Genomic DNA, 18,930 nt, shown 5'->3' on the forward strand with positions numbered 1-18,930 from the left:
TCTCCTAAGCACAGGGAGGTCTCATTCTACCTCCTAAATACTGCCTGTCAGTGCATCCCTGAAAGGTTGAGCCAAGGCAGGTTTTCATGTTTCTTCATCCATCTGGTTCTTTGAAAGATTTTTTCTGCCATGTCTGTGTAATATTCAGGACCATGTTTCCTTTACGCTAAGTCAAGAGAAATGTTGATTTAAAAAAATAATAATTCCTGTGCAACTATAGTCAAGTGTTTGTTTCCTTTGCTAATAAAATTTCATCAGCCATGCAAGCAGAAAAAAGAGTCTTCTTGCATTGTTGTTCTTTTAAATTTTTTAATCAAAAGGCCCAGTCTTGTAGCAATGTGTTGTTTAAACAGAAACTTAAGGCATGACAATTAGCAGAGTAGCATATGTATCATAAATAAAACTGCACATAACATCTTTTTACCAGTTACAAAAGTAACATATATTATGCCTAGCCCACTGCAGAGAGGTGAAGAGATCTCTACAAGAGAGGTGGAAAGCTGGCAGTGCTTGTTACAAGATCTCCTTGTCATCGGTCTGCTTCTTAAAATTCAGAAAGCTACTATTTGTGGACTAGCTAGACCTTTTGTATAGTTTATGTTTTAAATAAGTTATGGCAAAGGAAATGGTGCTTGAGAAATGATGGCCACAGGTAAATGATTTTTTTTTTTTTATCTGTAGGCTCTCATATAGTTATCAACCACTCTGAGGTTTCTAGTAGTACTTTCATTTTGCTACTAATCCTATTTATAGTCAGTTATACACTTTAGCACAGTAACTCTTAAATCCTTCTGTTGATGAGTATGTTGCACCAACATTAATAGTGAAATAGCAGATGTTCAGCTCCATTTTTCTGTTTCATCATTCTGTCACTCCAAAGCAGAGCTTTAAATTCTGAGATTTTTCTCTGGAGGGGGGTTGAGAAGGCAGATCTTCATATTTGGTTTCTGAGAAGCTTTGTGAGAGACATCACTAGAAGAAAACTCTGCAATGTTAAATCACAGCAACGAGAAAAGATTGAAATTGTTATAGTGTGTTATTCAGTCCCCTCAAGGCTTTTGAAGGAAAGCTTACAAGAAGAGAAGAGTTGTCACCCTAAAGTATAAAATGTTCTTATCATCATTATAAATAACTTATGGGGAAAATGAAGTAGAATGCAACATGCTGATTACACAACACAGATAATCCACCTTTACATAAAATAAAGTATGAATGTTGTAATACCTGTACAGGAAGTGTAGCTTGCTCTGTATGGAACTGTGTATTAAATTACTAATTATTACAAAAAAATGTGCATGCATGTATACAAGATTTTCCACTTATATTGAGAAATTAAAATAGGCAATAATTTCTGCTCTGTTTATCAGACAGAAAAGATTTGGATAGCAGCTGTTTAGAGTATCTGGAAAGAGGATTTATTTAAGTACCAGCATACTGACAACTGACCCCTTTGAAGATATCCATGTTCAGCAACTGGGATATTTAATGGTTAAACAAGCTTTTGCACAGTTTGGATGACTTTGGATACGACTGAATAAAATTCCAAGGAATAAATACAGTGCTTATTGCTGACAGCTGCCATCACAGAGCCATAATTTACATTTTCTGATCAAATACTATAAAAAAAATCAGTTGAGATTGGTTAATCAAACTTAATATCTCAATCTCAATTTTTCAAAAAAGAAATATATGGAATATTTGAATTGCATTTTGTTACTGCAGATCAAGCTAGATTTTTTTTTTTAAGAGCAGGATCAAATTTCAGTGTCACTCAGAAGGATGCTTGAAAAGAAAAAACAAAAGGAACTTTTTTTTTCAATTGATACATGAAGACATCTAAAACACTTTTATATTTTTGGTGGTTTATTGTCTTCATTTTGTATTGAAATGTCTACTTCAGATGGATTATAAACTTCAAATTTTGCTGAGCCGGAATAGCTAAAAAATAACTAAATAACTAAAAACTTGGCCTGTTTACAGGTATGTTTGTTGGTTTTAAGTCCTAGTATCTTAAACCTAAATCACTATGCTTTTCAAAGTATCATTTACAACTGAAAATCTCATGAAGGCAATACAAGATCTGCAGGAAATCACAGAGATTTGGCCTTGCATATTGGTAGTAACGGAGTATCTACCTTAATTTTCCTGATGTTGTTGAAGTAAAAACATATTTTTTTTATATTTCAGTTATTTGTTTGTTTGCATTTTAAGGAAAAAGTCTTTATGATTTTGTCAATTTGTTCCTGAACTATGTGAGAAGTGAATTCAAAGATTCGAGGCTACTAAAGTTAGGATTATTCAGTAGTGATCTTACTGTGCATAAAGAATTAACCAAGAGTGATTAAAGATGATTAAATTTCACCTAAGTTTCTTAAATATAGTCTCATTCAAAATGCTTCACTTGCCTTTATTTTACTTCAGTGTAAGTGAATGTTTTACTTTAAACACTGTTTGCAGATGGAGTCTATTTATGTAATAAATAATTAAATTCAGTTTAAGAAACTCGGGCAAGACACTTTAAATAGGTGGCCTGATTGTTCTAAGCAAAATAATCGCCAGTTCCTCCATCCAGGTGAGGAAACATTTGAAAACTGGAACAGTCATTTAATTGTCTAAGTATAGATATAGGTTCCTAATTTTAGGATGACATATTTTAAATCAATTCATCTCACTCAGTGAATCTTTCTTTTACTGTAATATGTCACAAGCTATGCCTTGACTGTGGAAAACCAAGGGTACTAGCAGATTCATAAATCTAGGTGCCCTGTTTGTATCTTGATTTTGGGGTGAGAGGTAGATATACCCCAGCCCAATGGAAATGACACCCAGGGCTACCAGCCCAGTTGGAAGCATGTCACATTTCAACAGGTGCCCAGCTGGTTATGGTTGGGGCATACCATAATGCACATCCAGGTAAATGCAGGCAGAGGCATGGATTAATGCATATTGGTTAAATTTCTGTTTCAAGTCAGTGTTGTGATGGTTCTTACCTAAATTACTTTCTATCTGATGAATTATATGCAAGAACTTTCTCACTCCTGTCCCTGGTCTGTGTTGGAAGTCTGTGTTATCATTGTAACAATAAAATTAGAGACACTGCAATTAATGACTGAAGGGAAGGTCATGCTTATGTAAAAGAATGAAAAGACTGTAGAATTTGTGTAAAATTTATTTAAAGTAATTCCTTAAAAGAGCTTGTGATGAGAATTAAGTTTATCAAACCCATCTTTCTGTCCAAAACATCAGTAAGCCTTCTATATCCATATCATATTTATTTGTATATATATTGTATAATGTATATTATATATTCTATATAATATATCATGTAATATCTATCATTATTTAATATATTCACATATATGTGAACATCATATATAACCAAGCCAGAAAATCTGTGTAGCTTTCATTGTGTTGTTATTTTGATAGCTGTTTGCAGATAACTCTGCAGTTGCTGTAGATTATATAAGCAATAAAATATATAGTCTACATATATAGAGAGAGAGACTATAGGCTGTAGACAACTACATAGGCCACTTGGAGCTGACAAATCCCATGAACAGTGAAACATTGGTAGGAAACTAAAGTCTATCAATTGATGTTGTTTTTTATAAAGCTATGTCCCAGAAGTGGAGATACATTGGAGATAAAAACAGTTTGTAAATGCTGTTCAGAACAGAAGTGGAATGCTGTATCCAGACAGATCTTTTTCCATGTTGTCTTCTCCATGTTCTGCCATACAGTGCTGGAGAAGAGACTTATTTTAATGACAGCAATAGGAGTTGTGCAGAAAAGGGCCTTTTGTACACTATCTATTAACTGGGATTGTGTCATGCTTCACTATAAACTGCTTTAGATTTAGGTTGAAGAAGAATTTCAGATGAATTGTTTGATATGCAATGACTATATTTATTCAAAGCTGTCAAAACATAGCAGCACTGCTCTGGACATCCCTTTATAGGCATTTTGTTAAGAGCACGTGCCCCAAAGGGTACTACTATATACATTCCCACAAAGCCTAGAATTAAAATGGAAAAATAAATATATACAATTGTCTGTTATTTCAGTGCTGCAAATCTGTTAAAAAAAAAAAAAAAAGTTTTTACAGGAATAACATTAATATATCAACAAAAATAATTTATTGATTTTCTAGTTCTTTATACATGTGAATTAACAGGACTCTTTCTTTTTACCATGTTTCAGACTAGCAGAGGAGAACTTTTCAGATGTAAATAGTGATTGCTTTGATCTAGCAGAAGGCAGTCTTAGTGCTTACAGCCTTTTTACTGTTTCAGGTCTATCATTTAACCTCTCAGCAAAAATGCATCTGTTAACCTCAACAGTAGGTTTAGCACATGTGCTACTGCCAGTTCTGTAACTTTTTAATTTTCAAAGTGCAAAGGGATTCTGCAAAAAGTTTTTTTTTTTAAAAAAAAAAAGTCTGTGTTTTCTCTGCATGGAATTCATACCAGAAGGTCCAGCCCAGCCTTTTATCTGTAATTTATTCATTGCATCAAGGCTCTAGGAAATTCACAGAAGCTTTTGCAGACCTCTGGGAATTAATTTTCCCCCTTATTGTTTGAAATACTAGCTGTTATAATGATGAATTATTATTAAAATTTGCTTTATTGTTAGGTGTAGCCTAGCTAATAGCTGTGCCTGGATGTTCTCTGCACATTAATTTTTGCTGTGAAGCTTCATTTGCCAATTTATCTGTAATGCCTACATTATTCTCTTTACTTAAATGCCTGAATCGGTAATGTGTGTATTTCATTAGATGCAAAATCAAAGTAAAAATGAAGATAGACTTGCAACATGACACATTTCTTCTCTACTAGTTCAGGGGTGAGTATAAATATTCAAGCATTAAAGTGATTGTCATTCAAGTACTTTGAGTAATATTTATTCCCGTGGCCTATCTCTGAATTCATCTTGGAAATTAAATTATTTTAGTAGAAAAAAATCTTTTTGAATGAAGTAATTGCTATTATTTTCAAGAGATCTTCATAAAAGCTGTGTTTGCAGGTGTTCCTTTAACAATAAATGTGATTCTCCTAGGAAAAATTTCCAAGAGGGTAATAATATCTAGAGTTGCCAATGTAGATGTATATTCCAAAAGCTTAACAGCTCAATTATTCCATAAAAAGAACTGTAGAGATCATCCAAGCTGCTTAATAAAAGATGTGTAAACAATTTCAAATCCATCATAACAGGTAACTGAAATATATATGATGCTTGGTAAGAAAGGGGATATGTATACTGTATCTATGCACAGTATCTAGCACAAGGGTTATTCTGTCCTGTGCGGCTTGTTGCAACCTGATGAAAACAGTATGAGTCAGTAATACATTAAAATATTAATTACTTTACTAGTTCTGTGAGGTGTTTGCGGGAATAAAAAGTGAAGGCATTGCATCCTTTTCTTCTCCTTTACCTGTATTTGTGAGGTGTTTTTTTTTTCACTTTTTCCATAAAATAATCCTCTATTTCCTGATATTAATAAGACTAACTCTCTGCTGAAGTAAAAATATTTCAATGAGACAAACTGGTTAACTTTTCGTGTATCAAGCCATTTTATAAATTTATTTCTCTTAACATAATCTAGTCATGTCCTCAGATTGTCCTTCTACTTAAAAGAAATCACATTCACGGTCATTTAACTAACATTACATAATGTTTGTCATTAAGAAGCTACTGAGGTTATTATGATTCTATAACTCTAAACAGATTTCTAACCTGAAGTTTTTTAAAAGGTCTAAATAATGTTCATTAATTACTTTGGTAGAAAGAGTAAGACTTAATGATATGTTTCATGGTTCCTTGAACAATCAGAATAGATAAATACACCCTCTAAAACTTCAAATTTATTCTGTGTCAGCCATGGATTTTTTGTTGTTGTTGTTTTTGTTTGTTTAGTTGGTTGGTTTGGTTTGGTTTGTGGTTTTTTTCCTAATAGTTTTAGGTCTATGAAAGTCAGGTAGAATTACAGAATCATAGAATCACTCAGGTTGGAAGGGACCTTATTATCTAGTTCCAACCCCTCTGCCATGGACAGAGATGCCACCACTAGACCAGGTTGCCCAGGGCCTCATTCAACCAGGTTTTGAACAACTCCAGGGATGGGGCATCCACAACATTTCTGGGCGACATGTGACAGTGCCTCACCACCCTCTGAGTGAAGAATTTCCTCCTAACCTCTAATCCAAATCTCTCCTCTTTTAGTTTAAAACCAGTCCCACTTGTCCTGTCGTTATCTGCTTCAGCAAAAAGTTGCTCTCCATCTTTTTTATAAGAACCCTTTAAGCACAGAAAAGCTGCAATGAGGTCCCCCCAAAGCTGTCTTTTCTTGAGGCTGAACAGTCCCAGCTCTCTCAGCTTTTCTTCATAGGAGAGGTGCTCCAGCCCTCTGATCATCTTTGTGGTCCTCCTCTGGACCTGTTCTAAAATATCAACATCCTTCAAGATACTGCCAGATCACCTTGATATTTTTTGAGGATAACTGCTTCTCCAGAGAAGAAAAATGCAGACTGAACTTACTTAGACTGCAGTAAATGGGCTTGATGTTCCATAGAGTGCTGAATTAATCCATTAATTGCAGTGCTACCATTATCTCTTAGTTAACTTCTGAATGCAGCTGGGCTGTAGTTCATCCACTGAAAAACAGCCTCTTAGAAGCTTTGCACTCAGTATGTCTTATACTTACTCCATCAATTTATAGGCCATGAGTTTAGCTGTTTTGGAAAAAATAGTCCATGTATGAAGCCTGTAAGTGGAGAAGAGTTTAATGACATGTTGATAATTCATTCAAATTATTACTGTTCTCATTTAAAATTTATGGTTTATTTTAACTTTGAGGTGTTAATTGCATCTATAAGATGTGGTATCTCATTTATTCCTTCTTATGGTAGGTTTTAAAAATTCAGGTTGGTTGAATTCCTTTGCCTTCTGTTGTAAGATGTATTTTAGGCTGTTAAATGCATACATTGTGCCCTCTCTGGTTTTCAATGTCAATTTTAAATTGTAGATGCTTAGACTTAGCTATTTTATTCTAGAAGAGGTCTCAGTAACAACCTGTACTAAATTTCAGGAGAGCCTTTAAAATCAACTTGTGTAAGGAATAAGAGAAGACACTCCTTTTGGGTAGGTACAAGCTATTTTCTTCAAATAGTTTTCTATATGCACATTTATCCTGTGGGTATGAAGGTATCCTGATATTCAATAAATAATAGAAGAATTTTCATAAAATCATAGACTGGTTTGAGTTGGAAGGGACCTTAAAGATTGTCTGGTTCCAACCCTACTGCCAGTAGGGACTGCCAGTGCCTCACCATCCTCCAAGTAATGAATTTTTTCCTTAATCTAATCTAAATCTCACTCATTTTACTTTAAAGCCATTGCTCCTTCTCTTATCTCTACACTCCTTGATAAAGAGTCCCTCTCCTACTTTTCTGTAGGCCCACTTTAGGTACTGGAAGGCCACTATAAGGTCTTTCCAGAGCTTCTCTTCTCCAGGCTGAACAAACCCAACTCCTTCAACCTGTCTTCATAGGAGAGGTGCTCCAGCCCCTTGATCATCTTTGTGGCCCTCCTCTGGCCTCATTTTAATAGTTCCACCTCCTTCTTGTGCCTGGAGCCCCAGAGCTCAACACATTACTTAAGGCGGGATCTCACAAGAGCAGAGCAGATGGGAAGAATTGCCTCACTTGATCTGCTGGCCATGCTTCTTTTGATGCAGCCCAGGTTACAGTTGGCTTACTGGGCTGCAAGTATACGCTGCTGGCTCAGGATGAGCTCCTCATCAACCAACATGGTCTAGTTCTTCTCTTCAGGGCTGCTCTCAATCCATTTTCTGTCCAACATGTACCTGTGCTTGGGATTGCCTTAGCCCAGATGCAGGACCTTGCATGTGACCTCGTTGAACTTCATGAGGTTCACACAGGCCACCTCTCAAACTTGTGAAGGTCCCTCAGGATGGCATCCCTTTCTTCCAGCATGTCAACAGCACCACACAGCTTGTTATGATCAGCAAATTTGCTGAGGGTGCACTCGATCCCTCTGTCCATGTCGCTGATAAAGATGTAAAATAACACCAGTCCCAATACCAACTCCTGAGGAACACCACTCATTACTTATCTCCATTTGGACATTGAATCATTGACCACTACACTTCGAGTGTGACCATCCATCCAATTCCTTACCCACCAATCCTTACCTCTCCAACTTAAAGAAAAGGATATCATGTGAGACAGTGTCAAATGCTTTGCACAAGTCCAGATAGATGATGTCAGTAGCTCTTCCCCTATCCACCACCAATGCTGTAAACCCATCATAGAAGGCCACCAGTTTTGTCGAGCACAATCGGCCCTTAGTGAAGCCATGATGGCTCTCAACAATCACTTCCTTATTTCCACGTTCCTTAGCATAGGTTTCTGGAGGGTCTGCTCCATGGCATCTGCTCCAAGGTGCCAGGCACAGACATGAGACCGACTGGCCTGTGGATCCCTAGGCCTTCCTTTTTTCCCTTTTTTAAAAATGGGGCTTATGTTTACCCTCTTCTAGTTAATGCGAACTTCACTGGACTGCCATGACCTCTCAAATATGATGGACAGTGGCTTAGCAGCTACATCCACCAGTTCCCTCAGGACCCTTGGATGCATGTCATGAGGTCATATGGACCTGTGCATCTTTAGGTTCTCTAGCTGGTCTCAAACCTGATCTTTTCCTACAGCAGTTCTTCATTTTCCTGGTTCCTGCCTTCTGGGACCTGGTCTATGTGACCATAGCTCTTGTCAGGGAAGACTGATGCAAAAAAAGTCATCGAGTACCTCAGCCATTTCTGTATCCCAGGTAACCAGGTCTCCTCTTTCCTTCTGGCAAGGGCCACAATTTCCCTGGTCTTCCTTTTGCCACCGGTGTACCTATAGAAGCCTTTCTTGTTGTCCTTGACATCCCTGGTCAAATTTAATTCTAATAGAGCTTCAGCTTTCCTAACCTAATCCCTGTCTGCTTGTACAATTTCTCTGTATCCCTCCCAGCTTATCTGTCCTTGCTTCCACCCGATGTAGATCTTTTTCTGACTGAGTTTGGCCAGGAGCTCCTTGATCTTCCATGCAGGGTTCCAGACATTTTTGGCTGACTTCTTCTTTGTTGTGATGCATCACTCCTGAGCTTGGAGGAGGTGATCCTTCAATATTAACTAGCTTAATTGGGACCCCTCTTCATGGGCCATGGTACTCTACCAAGCAGATCCCTCAAGAGGCCTAAGTCTGCTCTCCTAAAGTCTAAGGTAGCAAGCTTGCTATGCTCCATCCTTTATGCCCTCAGGATCCTGAACAGCACCATTTCATGTTCACTGCAGCCAAGGCTGCCCTTGACCTCCATACCACATCTCTGTAACACCAGTGAGATTATAACCATAGCAAGTTTCCTGGTCAGCATATGAGAAGACTTACTTGGATTTCAGGGTGCACAATAGACCTTCTTTGAACTCAAGAGGAGAGAAGTGAACTCAGAGAATCTCTCAAAGAGCTGTTGCTTTGCAGAGCCCTGTCAGCACCTTTGATCCATGCTCCTAATTGTGTCATACTGTACACCTGAGCAGAGGAAAACAGTACCAGTGCCAGCTCATGTGTTAGGGTTCTTAAATAGCAAATATTACTTTCTTTCCAGGAACAGCCCGTCAGGCTGCTATCCTTACTTAATCTCCCATTTCTTTTCTGTACAGTATCCAGTTTTTCATCTTGTGTTTTAATTTGTGGCTAACAGACTTGGACCTTTTAAAGATTCACCAGTGACCTGTGCAAAGGCAGTCACCCAGTCAAGCCCAAACGATCCTATGCAGAACTTCAGGAATTTGTCATAGCTGAGTAGGCTGGCAATAGTAGAGTCACAATAAACAAGTACAAAAACTGTTAACGCATATTAGAGAAAGTAATTTCAGCTAACCATACAATCTTTCATGAGTTGCACTGGTGAAGTACTCAGGTAACAAAATACTGGACTGGTTATTATCATGGGCGGGAGTATGATAATCTCAGTGAAAACTTACACTTACTGACATGGATCTATTTGCAGATGTATAAAGTGTGGATATAGTAAGCATTAAAAATTTTAGTTTCTTAGCCACGGTCTGTGCATAATAATTCAGTGAACTTCAACTGGGTAAGTAATTTAATTTTCCTGTGTTTTATTTTTTTTGAGATCATTCATGATTAAGAAAAATTTGTAGTCTACTGTTGTAGTCATCATTAGATGAAGACAGAAACAATTTGAGATTGATAAAGTTAGTATGTGTACATATATTTGATTAGACAAATCAAATGAAGCATATTTGATTAGGCAGGCTGCTAGAACATGGCAAAAAAAGAAATGGAGAGTCAAAATATCTTTTCAGGTCAGTGTAGTAGTAGCCTTCATGAATAAACATAACCTCAGAAAAACAAATAGAAAAGGAAGGGGAATTTGAGTGTTAAGGAGGATATCTTTTCTGAAAAGAAGGAAGATACGTAATTTATTTTCTCTGGAACATGGAAGAGGCTAACTGGAGCTTAGAGTGCAAATATGTGTTCAGAATATTCTAATTTTCATTTTTATTGCTTATTCATTTATTGTTGTCTCTTTAGAGCCTCATATAGTAAAAGTACTCAAAAAAGGTGTCTCATCAGTACCTAGCCTTAGAAGCTAGGGTCTGCAAAGCACTTCATCACAGGAGTTGAATAACTCCATTGCCTAAAGCTACCTCTAAATGACACAAAATAAAAATAAATACACTGTTCTCTTTAAAGAATAGTTCTCTGTGGAAGAAAATGTCCTTCAGTTGTTTTTCCCTTGAGCAATTTATCTAACCCAAGTGCAGCAGAGAGGTTCTGAAGGGAGGACATGGCTTCTAGCAGTAGGTAGCTCCAGAGAGCTGCTTAAGTTGCTTTGCTATGCTTTTTAGTTTTTAGATTGCTTTTGGATTTTTTTGAAATGTTGTATAGAGAGAAATTTAGAGTGCAGGTAGTTCAGAGTGAATTATTGATTTGTACAAATATTTAATCCATGGGCATTGGTGCCAGTGCCATATTATGATTTATATGTTTCAAGGTTTGCCAGAAGCCTGAAAAGAAGTCCTTTTGCATTCATCATATCAGTCAACAAAACCAGAGTGCTTAAAGACATACAAAGCCCAGTGGACCCTATGGCCTGATTTGGACAAACTTCTAGATTAGTTAGCAAAGATTTGGGAATTTTTCTACTGCAGTTTAAAATTGTACATGAATTTGTTTTCTGTTTGCTTGTAAAACTCCAGAAGTCACCAACTTAGTCTGCAGAAATCAGGCTAGATAATTTCTGATCAAACCAACAACATATTACTACTGTTATCATCAGTAGTTACCAGTATCATTAACCTGAAAGAAAAAGAAAACGACTAGAAGTTGTTATGCAAGTAAGTAGACCCTGCTTTTCTATTTCTTCCTATCATATAACTACCATATTTATGCCTATTCTGTGATTTTCTTCTCATTCTTTACTTTCCTTACCACTAACTGTCCCAGCTGTTATTTAAAGATGTTAAAGTTTCGTACAGTACTCCACTTTTCCCCAGTCTCCTCTTCCGAGTTCTGCAGACGTTCCCATAGTGATTGTAGAATCATAGAATATCCCGAGTTGGAAGGGACCCACAAGGATCATCGAGTCCAACTCCTGGTTCCACGCAGCACCACTCCAAAATCAAACCAGATGTCTGAGAGCATTGTCCAAATGCTTCTGGAATTCCAGCAGGCTCAGTGCTGTGACCACTGACTGCCCTGGGGGGCCTGTCCCAGTGCCCAACCACCCTCTGGGTGCAGAACCTTTCCCTAACACCCAGCCTGACCCTCCCCTGTCCCAGCTCCATGCCATTCCCTCAGGTCCTGTCACTGTCCCCAGAGAGCAGAGCTCAGCTCCGGCCCCTCCACTCCACTCTTGAGGGAGCTGCAGGCCGCCATGAGGCCTCCCCTCAGCCTGCTCTGCTCTGGGCTGAGCAAACCAAGGGACCCTAGCTGCTTCTTATAGGTCTTGCCCTTTAGACCCTTCACCATCTTTGTTGCCCTCCTTTGGACACTCTCTAATAGTTTTAAAGTGATGGCACTCACTTCAGTCTCTCTACTCAATCTAACTGTCAATTTTTATGAATTTTTCAGGAAGCCAATATAATTCTCTCAACCATCCTGTCAGATTTGGTTACAATTGACAAATGGGTTCCAAAGCTGTTGTGGGACCACCTGACAGATGGATAGAGATGGCAATCTCATAAGCTGCATTTCTGTAGGAAATAAGGCTCAAACCACTGATGATTTTTTCCAGCAGCAAGCAGGAAGTATTTGTCTTCCTGATCCATGTCTCTACAAAACAGGATCTATATTCATTCTTTCAAAATTTTCAGACCTGTAGTGTATGGTTCTGACTATATAATATAACTGAAGGCTTAATTTCTATTTTAGGGCTCTGAATCAATTTTTGTATCATTTATGTACAGCTTGTGAATAGCATGGAAGAGACTACCAAGGGGCAGTTTCCAGGATAACAAAGGAGAATATGCATACTGCCCCCTTTCATAATGTGAGGTACCCAAATGCGCAGCAAATCACATCTTCCTCCTGGTTTGTCAGGGTGAAAATGTGGCTTTATGTATTCTTGAGCCTCCCACGCCACTGCTCAAATTTTGAGGTGCTGTTTGAGGTACTGTTAGTGTAAGAGCAGTGAAGGTGTTGACTGCAAAGAGAGTAAAGTTTATCAGCTCTTACATTAAGCGTTCAAGAACAGAAAGAGATTTTTCCCCTCCTAGCCAATCTGTGTAGCATCTAAGAGAATATCTATTCTGATCAGCATATATGCCAATATCTTTTAGTAAGGAATAATTGAAAAAGATGATCATTATCCAGTGGAGCACCATTATATTATGAATGCTGTCCGGAATGGGGTCTCCAGAGTTTTATGGCAAGGATGAAGAATGTTTCTCATTTTAAGCACTCACAAGAACTTTTGGATGTATTTGATGGGCCACACAGTATTAATGTACCTGTAATATTTTCCCAGTCTCTGTTCCACAGGGCTCTCCATCACTCATACACAATTTACTATACCATCTCATGCAGTGTTTAATGCCCAGCTATTTCATAGCGCACATTTCTAAAACTCAAGTCAGCACTTTACACTGCTAGGTGTTTCTCTAGTCCTCCATATTGCACAGCACTATGCTGTGTATTACATCCCATATACAAATTATTTCTCATTATTAGCAACACAACACTACAAAGCACTTGCCTGATAAAGGCATGTCAAGGCTGAACAGCTTACCCCTGGTTCTGCCTTTACACCAATTTCATTTAGATTGCAAAGCAGAGTCCACAGCATTCTTCTGTTTCAAGACCTGGTTGGAAGACTTAGAGAATGCAGCCATATGAGGCATTTATTGTCATATTCTACTCTTATTTCAGGGCAAAGTATTGGTACAATTATTATGCCCTAATAATAAGTCAACTACTAATTAACTTGGAATTATGTTTGCGTTCTGCATACACACATACCTTTATGCTTTCATTCTTCTGATTAAAAAGTGAAATATATGGAAAACATTCTCTGATATTTACTTAACTTCAGGGCCCTTCAAAAAAAAAATCCACCTTTGATCATTAAACTTTGCTGGCTTAATATTTCTATGAAGTACAGTTTTACGTATTTTTTCTGAGTTTTATTTCAGGGCAGCTATCTTTGCAAGATAATCTTATGAATTACAGAACTAGTATTTTCTTGGTTATCAAACCCTCTAGTTGTGGACATTTTTGAACTTAGAAAGCATTCTGAATTGGTGAGTTTAACATGAAGTTTTTGGCAAGGCTTTTTCATAGTTTGGCATCTTGGTGCACATCTCAGGTGTGCTGTTCTGATCATACTCCCAGATCTTACTCTGAACTTCTTTTTACTTGCAGTACACATACGGAAAGTTTTCTTGGTAATGTCTACATCCACTACTTTGAGGTATTCTACATGCTTATAGTGTAAGGTAAATCTTACAGTAAATGCCATATTACTCATTGGTGCCTGTGATCTCTCTGAATACGAAACTGAATTAAATACTTTCATGTAGTCTGGCCAAACTACATTAGACTCCTTCTGTTAGTTAACATTATTCATAGACTTTTCAAGCAAAAGTTGATCCTTTGTTCCCCTGTTGTGTTGGGTTTTTGTTGTTGGTTTTTTTGGTTGGTTGGTTGGTTTTGATAACATCCTTCTGCCATCTACCCAGTGAAATATCAGTGATTACAGTCAGGTGATAAAGTCAGTTTTAGCAATTTCCAAGTGACTTGGAAAGATGAAACCTTTTGAGGACTCTCCAGCTTTCTTTCATTTCTTAGTAGTAATAGTTTTGCTTTGCTTTCAAGGTTTTGCTGTTCGTTTTGGACTATCTTTTCCTCCTGTCACTGTCCTCAGTGTCTGCATGGCCTTTCTCAATTTTGTCTGTACTATAATTCTTCAAGAGGAACAGTCTGTTTTATGTTTGTAAAGCTCTGAAGCACTGAAACTCTGCTTCTGATTGGAATATTCAGGCACTGCTTAATTGCAGATAAAAAATAATACCCGTTTAAGATCTTTTGCATTAGCTTATTGCATAAGGGAATTGCACTGATATCAGCTTTGTAGTACTAGTGTACTAGTGTACTAGTACTAGTGTAGTACTTTGTAGTACTAAATGATGAAGTGTGCACAGATAGGTCTTTTAAGGAGGGCTGCAAAGCTGTAGAAATGACAGGTCTTTCTCTGATCCACTAATCAAATTACTCGTAACTGGAGTCTAGTTGGCACATTAGAATAATTTTGATCTGCCTTCTAATTGCAAATGGCTCTGAGATTGTCCTGTATGTTCATCTTATCCTGATTACAAACCTACCTCAGAACTAACAATTACTCTTGAGTTCTCAGCCATTTTGCCTCTAGCTCCCTCATTTGCTTAACTGGCTCATGGAAAATATTTAACTTGCAGCCAGCAAGAGAGGCAGCTCCTCTTTGCACATTAGGTATTTCCTTTACAGTCAGTACTCATCAAAACCAGTCAGCAAATACTTGCCTGAACCCAATATCTTTTGGTTTTGTGCTAGCTTTTAATTATGATTTTGTCCTTACATGGCTGAGTTGCATGTGGTGGGGGCAGAGGAAGTTTTTGTTACAATGTAGTAGGGTTGCACTGTTTCTGCTGAAGTCATGTATCAAGCTCTGACTACTTTCCTTGCTTTCTGTGCGGGTGCAGGGTGTTTTTTTGTTGTTGTTTTTTGTTTTTTGTTTTTTTGTCCAAAATGATTTTGAGGCTTCCTTCATTCTACAGTTACCTAGGTCAACTCCCAGTGACTTTTTACCACGCTGTGCTGGTGTGGGTTATCTGTTCCATAGGTGCAGAGACAGTGCATTAAAGCATTAAAGAGAATTATTGATTTGTTGCAATCCAGTGCTGCTCTAACACTCTTTCCAGGGCAAGCTTGCCCCAAAAAATTACATGGTTGCTTTCCTGCAGCATGGAGCTACAAGCTCCTAGTCCCAGGCAGACTACACTGACTGTGTCAGGACAAGCTAGGTGTCTCTGCAGTAAATTTCTGTACACACTGAAGCTTTCTGGACTTATCTCAGATTTGGCATGGAGAAAACTGAGCTGGAGTAATAACTGCTGAGGTAAGTGCTACAAGAGCCACATAGGTGTTGACAATCTGGGGTGCACAAGAGCTTATGTTTGGATGCAGTGCTAAACCCAAGCTGTCTGCATGCACCTGAGTCACAGCAGGCCAGAATCTCTAAGCCCTTTTGGCAACGAAAGTGTGATACCTGGGCTGAGATAGACTGGTGGGACAAGTGTTGATACAGAAATGGTAAATTCTGGAAAGATATTTCTGCTCTGTGTTTTTAAATGCATTCCATACCTATCATATTAGGGTTTATTCATTATTTGCAGTGTTTAGTATCCCAGGCAGCAGCAGACTAATACTAACAAGAGACAACAGAAATCCAAGCCAGGATGCTAGAAATGTAATCATCCCTGAAACAGATGTAGAGACTTCCATCTCTACAGTAGGCACAGAGTAACATTATAATTAATGTTTGGTATACCAGCATCAGGCAGTCATTGTCTGCCATAGCCTACAAGTGTCAAAAATGTCCTGCATAACATACATACAATTCATATATCTTCCACAGGTAGTCATGCAAATTATATGCAAATCAAGCAGCTGCTCTAGCACAAGTAGTATTTATGGGGTAGAAATGCATCATGAGGTATGCTTAATGTCAACATGTAAGGACTCATGCAGGGCTAGCAAGGAGGTATATACAGAGCAGGTTGAGCAAGAGGCGTTAAGTATGGATGCTGGAGCCTGCCAGAAGTCACTGATACTACTAAAGAGCTTAGAAATAAGATGCTTAAATTAGGATCATTAGGCAAGGATTGGGAGTTCAGAACAAGGGGCATAAGGGAAGGGTTTGTCACTCAGCAGTGTCTGACGCCCTCCTCTTTCTTGGTTGTTAACTGGTGAATCTCTTGGATTTTGGTATATGTTGGGTTCTGATTTTTAGCTGTGAAACAGAGCAGGGATAGAGGAACTACAGCAAGGCCAATGTGTCTTGTGTGGCTCTCTTAGAGATGAAAAGAATACTTTTTTCTTTACGCCAAGAACACTAGCTGCTTTTCATATAAAATCTTCAGATTGCATGGAAAGTTTTAGTCATCCTACAGGAGCAAGGCAGGAACCTGGTAATATATCCAGATTCTTATGTTCGTATGGCATGAACACTATACAGGAAGTCCAGCTATATCCTCCTACAAATATATCAGTGCAAGGAAATTTAAAGCATACATTCTGGCAAAATCAAGCACTTTCCAAAAGTGTTAGGATTTCCTAGACTGTCTACTTTAAGGCTAAGGTTCTGCATTATAGTAATAAAGTTGTGGCTTGTTTCAAATTGTGAATCATTATTCATGCTGAAACATGTATTTCACTAACGACCTTTCAAAGGAAGAACAACCCACAGGTTATTTTAAGGGATTGTTATTATCTTCTGCATTTCATAGGAAAGTAACCAGTTATTTTGGTAACAAAGTTACAAAGAAATTGTAAAGTTTATTTTAAGAAATGTGACCAGAGTACCATTTTAATCAACCTTTTTGGTTTTGTTATTTCTTTCTTTTACTGTCTCATATGATATTCGTTCTCCTTCCCATGCTTGTTGTGGCATTCCTCTCTAACCTGTATGTTTCATCATCTCATTAAAAGTAACCTGTATTAAAAATTAATATCACCAGTGTGTACTGGCTTCTTAAAGTGTTATTTAAAAACACCTTCCTACATATTGTTTTATCCAAAATAGTTATGAGCTGTAAAGAGATTTTTTCTTTTTCTTTTTCTTCTTGCAGACTGCAAATGATAACCTGCATACAGAAGATGAGCCTGAACTCAGAGGAGATAAAGAAAGCTATCTCTGTGCTGTATGCCTGGATGTTTATTTCAATCCTTACATGTGCTATCCATGCCACCACATCTTTTGTGAACCTTGTTTAAGGATGCTTGCCAAAGACAATCCAGCCAGCACTCCATGTCCACTATGTCGTACTACAATAGCCAGAGTCTTTTTCCAAGCAGGTATAAAAATTAAAGTTTTTATAATATAGATGAATTTTTCTAGCTTTTCATTCCTGTATTTCTGGTCTGAATAAATATGTAGTTAAAAGTATAGTAAATCCAAGCTGACCAAATACAGTCATAAAATTATTTTCTTGTCCAAAGAAATAATAATGTACAACAAGTATGTCCAGAATCTATAGAGATTAAAATTTAGTCTTGTTATCCATTGTGAGGAATTATTTGCTAGGATTCTTTCTAGAACTGTGCCACACAAGCTTTCTTAAGTTGTAAGAAACTATTCTGAGAATGTATTTTAAAACTTTTTGACATTTGAAGTGAGGTTCTGATATTTTGTATTTTTTGGTTTTCTCTTGCTAAATAATTACAAATTCCAAGCATTATAAACATACATTTTCTCAAAATATCTCACCAGAACAGCATTTTTTAAGTGGCTAACTTAATTAGCAAAAAATAAACCTTTTGGGTTTGTGACTTTATTTCAGCTATAATTGAAAATAAGGTTGGCAGTACTATAGAATTCTGCTAACTAATCTTATTTTTAAATTCTTCTTTCCTGGCCTCTTCCACCCTCATCTCTAGTGTTCCTGACTTTAAGCAGTAGGAAAACATGGTCAGTAAGTGTTTTTTGATGTCAGAAACTATATAGGAATAGGAGAGAGTGCCATAGGTGGTTTACCTAGAATAGCATGAGTCACTCTTTTATACCTGGAACTATAAAAAGTAAATTCATAAAATTTATGAATTGATATTGATATCCATATGGATAAAATTCCACTACAATAAAATTTCACTATGATATGAGTGATGACTGGAGCTAGGCCCTTCACAGCACTTAAAACGGTGCATATACTGGTCACAAAATGATGGAAATAACTCAGCCATGCAGAAATGTTTATTTTTGTGTGCTTCAGAGATCATGCAGCTATTCTATTTAAACTGAGTGAGTGCTGTGATGATGACAGGTTGGGGATGTAGATTAAAGAGAGATTTTCCATGGATCTGCAGAGCCGCCCAGCTTGTATTTCTGGTTGTACACAGACTCCTCCACTGCACAGGCACAATTTTATATAATTTTATGACAGATGAGTTTGAGGAACTGTCTGGACTAAAAAGGAAAAAAAAAAGTTATTTGGATGGGAAGGAGGCATTTTTTCAGCTGAACTAGTTGCCACAAGATGGTTCACTGGCGAGTTGGTGGTGGCCATGGATAAGGACTGACTAAGCCAGCACTGCAGCAGAGAAGAACATGAGTAAAGAAAATGCCTAGCTGGCGTTCAGAGGTTTCAGG

At 37.6% G+C, this 18,930-nt stretch overlaps 1 protein-coding gene across 1 annotated transcript in view; it reads left to right on the plus strand.

The window, feature by feature from the left end:
• Nucleotides 1–18,930, plus strand: part of RNF180 (ring finger protein 180) — an 83,656-nt gene that overhangs the window by 39,012 nt on the left and 25,714 nt on the right. The window contains exon 5 of the mRNA XM_040541435.1: nt 17,414–17,639. Within this exon, the coding sequence (XP_040397369.1) occupies nt 17,414–17,639 (226 nt within the window). The remainder of the gene's footprint in view (nt 1–17,413; nt 17,640–18,930) is intronic.

The sequence above is a fragment of the Cygnus olor genome, chromosome Z (assembly GCF_009769625.2).
Source record: "Cygnus olor isolate bCygOlo1 chromosome Z, bCygOlo1.pri.v2, whole genome shotgun sequence".
Lineage (NCBI taxonomy): Eukaryota > Metazoa > Chordata > Aves > Anseriformes > Anatidae > Cygnus > Cygnus olor.